This window comes from Cynoglossus semilaevis, unplaced genomic scaffold (genome assembly GCF_000523025.1).
Source record: "Cynoglossus semilaevis isolate Cse_v1.0 unplaced genomic scaffold, Cse_v1.0 scaffold436, whole genome shotgun sequence".
Classification (NCBI taxonomy): domain Eukaryota; kingdom Metazoa; phylum Chordata; class Actinopteri; order Pleuronectiformes; family Cynoglossidae; genus Cynoglossus; species Cynoglossus semilaevis.
Genome location: NW_007585130.1, coordinates 120,069 through 124,683, shown reverse-complemented (window position 1 = coordinate 124,683; position 4,615 = coordinate 120,069). Strand labels below are relative to the sequence as shown.

The 4,615-nt window shown below is 38.8% G+C and overlaps 2 protein-coding genes across 3 annotated transcripts in view; both read left to right on the top strand.

The window, feature by feature from the left end:
• LOC103398830 (phosphoglucomutase-1-like) overlaps window positions 1-2,823 on the top strand; it is a 6,059-nt gene extending 3,236 nt beyond the window's left edge. For both annotated transcript variants that reach the window (XM_008337572.3, XM_025053834.1), the window contains exons 5-11: window positions 167-357; window positions 457-611; window positions 801-916; window positions 1,005-1,140; window positions 1,996-2,179; window positions 2,280-2,408; window positions 2,493-2,823. In XM_008337572.3, the coding sequence (XP_008335794.1) occupies window positions 167-357; window positions 457-611; window positions 801-916; window positions 1,005-1,140; window positions 1,996-2,179; window positions 2,280-2,408; window positions 2,493-2,582 (1,001 nt within the window). In that variant the 3' untranslated portion in view covers window positions 2,583-2,823. The remainder of the gene's footprint in view (window positions 1-166; window positions 358-456; window positions 612-800; window positions 917-1,004; window positions 1,141-1,995; window positions 2,180-2,279; window positions 2,409-2,492) is intronic.
• A 1,137-nt stretch (window positions 2,824-3,960) lies between these two features.
• The window catches only part of LOC103398829 (leptin receptor gene-related protein), a 4,529-nt gene continuing 3,874 nt past the window's right edge, over window positions 3,961-4,615 (top strand). Inside the window, exons 1-2 of the mRNA XM_008337571.3 lie at window positions 3,961-4,126; window positions 4,415-4,490. Coding sequence (XP_008335793.1) covers window positions 4,111-4,126; window positions 4,415-4,490 — 92 coding nt within the window. The 5' untranslated portion in view covers window positions 3,961-4,110. The remainder of the gene's footprint in view (window positions 4,127-4,414; window positions 4,491-4,615) is intronic.

Here is a 4,615-nt window from a genome sequence, read left to right as displayed (position 1 = left end):
GATAGATAGATAGATAGATGGATAGATAGATAGATAGATAGATAGATAGATAGATAGATAGATAGAAGGATGGATGTAAGGATGGATGGATGGATGGACAACCATGATTCATTACTGTAACTGTTTTGAAACCAGTCTTCTTGTCTCTTTTGTTTTCTCCATCCAGTGGCAGGACCGTATGTTCGCAGAATCCTGTGTGAGGAGCTGGGCTGTCCCGCCAACTCTGCCGTCAACTGTGTCCCGCTGGAGGATTTCGGAGGTCAACGCCCCGACCCTAACCCAACCTACGCTGCAGAACTGGTCGACAGCATGAGAGACGGACAGTATGACTTCGGCGCCGCTTTTGATGGAGACGGGGTTCGTTATTTCTTTTTAATTTTCCTTTTGTTTTTTTTTTTTTAGAATTTGTGCCAAAGTTCAAAGGTCGTAACCTCTGCCTTGCTGCTGGTTTTCTAGGACCGTAACATGATCCTCGGGAAACACGGCTTCTTCGTCACGCCATGTGACTCTGTGGCCGTGATAGCCGACAACATCTTTTGCATCCCGTACTTCCAGCATACAGGGGTGAGAGGTTTCGCTCGCAGCATGCCCACAAGTGCAGCTTTAGACAGGTAAAAGTTTGACCTGGCTTTTACCATTCTACCCACATTGTCTGATTAGGGTTGAAAAAGAAAAACATACTGAGATTTTGAATTGAAATTTAGTTTCTATAACATCGAAGGTCGTGCTTATCTTTATTCTAAACACATCGTCTGTCTTCTTTGAAAAAAGGGAATTGTTCACTGTGTTTCCCCCTACAGGGTAGCCAAGGCAACCAAAATAGAGCTATATGAAACGCCCTCAGGGTGGAAGTTCTTTTCGAACCTCATGGACGCAGGGCGACTGTCTCTCTGTGGAGAGGAAAGCTTTGGTACAGGTACTGTAACACATCAGTAACAATCTGTGACACAACTCTCCAGGGGCAAAGAGAAAAAAAAAAAAAAATCACCCCCATCGTCTTTCAGGTGGAGACCATATTCGAGAGAAAGATGGACTGTGGGCTGTGCTGGCATGGCTTTCCATCTTGGCGCTCCGGAAACAGAGCGTGGAGGATATTTTAAAAGAGCACTGGAGAAAATATGGAAGGAATTATTATACCAGGTAAGTTGAGGACGGGAGACTGCAGGGGGTTCTCAATACCCGGTGCATGGACCTGTAGCAGTCCGTAGGTCATTTGGTACCGGGCCGCAGTGCACGTGTACATGTAAAAATAATCCGTTATTATTTCAAAATAAGATGTCATCCAGACACCGATACTAAAAGAATAAAGACTAAAAGAGGTTTTATTTTGAAAATGTAGTGATTCTTCCACTTCCATTCATCACCGTTAAGACTACATGTAGTCTAAAACCCTCAAAATACAAAAAAATGAAAAAAAATTTGGTAACTGTATACCGTTACTAAAAATGGTAAATGTTTGAATAACAAGTATTTTAAAGACACTTTTGGTGAAGATCTGCGTGATATTGTGATTTATATTATTTTATGCAAGACTGACATCTGGTGGAAAATACACATCACGACACATTTTTTAAAAATCGTCCTCACTACAGTTATAGCAGCAACATTTTTACAGGATAAGGAAAAAAAAATGTAAACACTAATTACTTTTACAGTTAATTATGCGATCGACAAAAAAAGAAGAAATATATGAGCTTACAGCATGTGTCAAACCCAAGGCCCGGGGGCCAAATGTGGGCCACCAAGTCATTTTGTATGGTCCGTGCAGCAGAGATTCTTAATCTGATAAAGTAAAAGCTTTTTTTTCACACAGTAATGAACAATATTTATAACTTGAATAAATAAATAAATAATAATAAATTGCAGAAACATTTATTTATATGTTAAGGAATAGTTATATTTATATAGACTATATAGGAAATATATTTATATAGGAAAATGAGTTTGACAGCCCTGTCCTGCAGTATATTAAAATACAGCTGTGTTTTCCTCCAGGTATGACTATGAAAACATAGACATAGATGCAGCCTGTGAGATGATGGAAGATTTGGAGATCGTGATTACCGAAAAGTCCTTCCTGAAGCAGAGATTCGCTGTGGAAGACAAAATCTACCAGGTGGAAAAGGCCGACAACTTTGAGTACACTGACCCCATAGACAGCACCATCTCCAGGAACCAGGTATGAAATGCTACCGTTTGTTGCTACGGTGCGATTATCTCCGTAGAAAGAATGGAAAGCGCGATGACCTTCTTTTGCGCCGGGGTGGTTTCAACTGCAGGGACTGAGGATTATCTTCTCCGATGGCTCGCGAATAATCTTCCGACTCAGTGGGACAGGTAGGGACGGGGCCACTGTAAGAATCTACATCGACAGCCATGAAAAGAAGATGATCTTTGAAAACACGCAGGTAGCTACAAGAATGTAACAACAAGGCAAAAAAAATGTATAATCTATTTTCTTATTTTCTTAACATTTATCCTGTCACGTGAAGGTGATGCTGGCACCCCTGGCAACCATCGCTTTAAAGATTTCCCAGCTCCATCACAGGACAGGTCGAAGAGGCCCTTCGGTCATCACGTGATCTATCCCATTCATCCACCGTGGCTAATGTATGTGTGTTTACTTTTGTCTATATCATTTTTTTTTTTGTATGAAATGAGCTTAAATTACAACAGGTTTTGCATTTTACGCTGAGTTTTTGCTCCATCTCTGAAGCATTAAAAAAAGACTTTTGAGGTTTTGTTTACTCTGTTTCTCATGATTGAGAAATAGGACTGGTCTTTCATATAAAAAACAAATATATAATTTACATCCAATCAAAAGGGAATTCAGCTTCATCTGCATTGTTTTGTGCTGTCAGCACATTTTTTGTTTTCGTTGGAAGATTTGCTTCAACTGTTGCAAAGTTGTTTTTCAGGAATGGAGAAGGAAATTGTTTTTCAGAAGAAAAAAAAAATAACTGAAGCTTCACATTTTTAGATGGCTCATAACTCCGTGATTATTGAGGGAGATTAAAACGAAACAGTCGAACGACAATGAGAAATTGAAGTCACTCATGAAGGTAATCAAATGGAGAGTGTGGTATAGTTACAATTGTTGGTTATATCATCGCTACTGCCAAAAAAAAAAAAAAAAGTCATATAAGAGCTAATAGGAGAGCAGAGTCTGTATCAGTCGGTATCATTTTTAATCATTTTCCGCAAGAACCTTGATCTTACTGAAACTGTACTGTACAGCGTATTCATCTCAGCACAATGAGACATTTTCAGCTGCAGGAGGTAGCTTTCACAGCTCTGGTGTCCATATGATTTGCTTGTGGAAAGGAGCAGTGTTAATCTGGCCCCCCTGTTCAATTTTAGGACAATTGTGACCTGCGGGTCAAAATGTTTGCCCACGCCTGGTCCAACCTAAGTCCTTGCAGTAAACTATGATTCTGCAAAAGTAGGTATTTTTAGGCCAGTGGGTATTAGTTTTAATTATCACAGTTATTCTTAACATTATTTATATAATTAGAAGGTAGATACATGGGTGGATAACTGTGTTGTTTTAGCCTCATGTGTCTTTTCTTTATATACTTTTGTACAGAAATGAATGTTGTTGTTGTGGTTAGAAAATGTTAACTTTTTATGTTCAACTGTTCTAACAACCTATCAATCTATCTCTGTAGCTGTGTGTATTCATCCCCACATATTTGAAAATTTGAGTTGAAGTGGCTTTTATTTACCAATACAATATCATAATTTACTGCTACTGTTGATGTATAATTAAACTAGAAAGTAAGCTAGCTGTAACCTACAATTCTAGAGTAATAGCATCACAGATAATGTGAACATAAAAGCAACAGCAGAACTACAGACGGTACTTAATAGAGAATGTGGATTCTAGAAGGTTCATAATAAAGCATATGAGTAATAAAAACAAGACGTTCCCATCCAAGGGGTGGTGGTGTTTACTGTAAGCTGCGTTCACACTGCAACAACAAGGAAAAGAAGAAGAAGAAGAAGACGAAGGCTCTGACGCAGGAAACAGGAAGTGGTTTTGTGAAGGAAGCTTGGAGCACATAAACAACACGGACAACACAGCAGAAATATTTATATACATTCGCAACAATGGCCGGAGTCAAAGGTATTTTACACACTCAAATATTGTATTTAGCGCATTTAACCCACTTAGAAGCTTGTTCGATAAACTTGTGTTTTGTCTTCCGCTTTTTAAACTCTTTGTCCTTTGTTTACGCTCTCTTACTCGTCAAGAAAATGAATCTCAAAAACACGTCGAAAGCTAACATTGTCAAGGCGTAAAATTGGTTTTAAGTGGTTAGCAGTTATGTTTTAAAACGTGTATTCAAATTTATTTTTGTTAGATATAATTTGAATATTTGCCAGCAAGAAACCAGTGTTTCTCTTCTTTCAGCACTGCTCGGTTTGTCCTTCAGTGGAGCCATTGGGCTGACGTTTCTTCTGCTTGGCTGTGCCCTGGAACAGTACGGGTATGCAACGACCACGCAAAAAAAAAACACAAAAAAAAAAACCAAAACAACAAAAAAAACACCTAGTCATACATGCAATAAATGTAACGAATCTTAACAGACGGTTGCAAAAACGAAACCCAGTT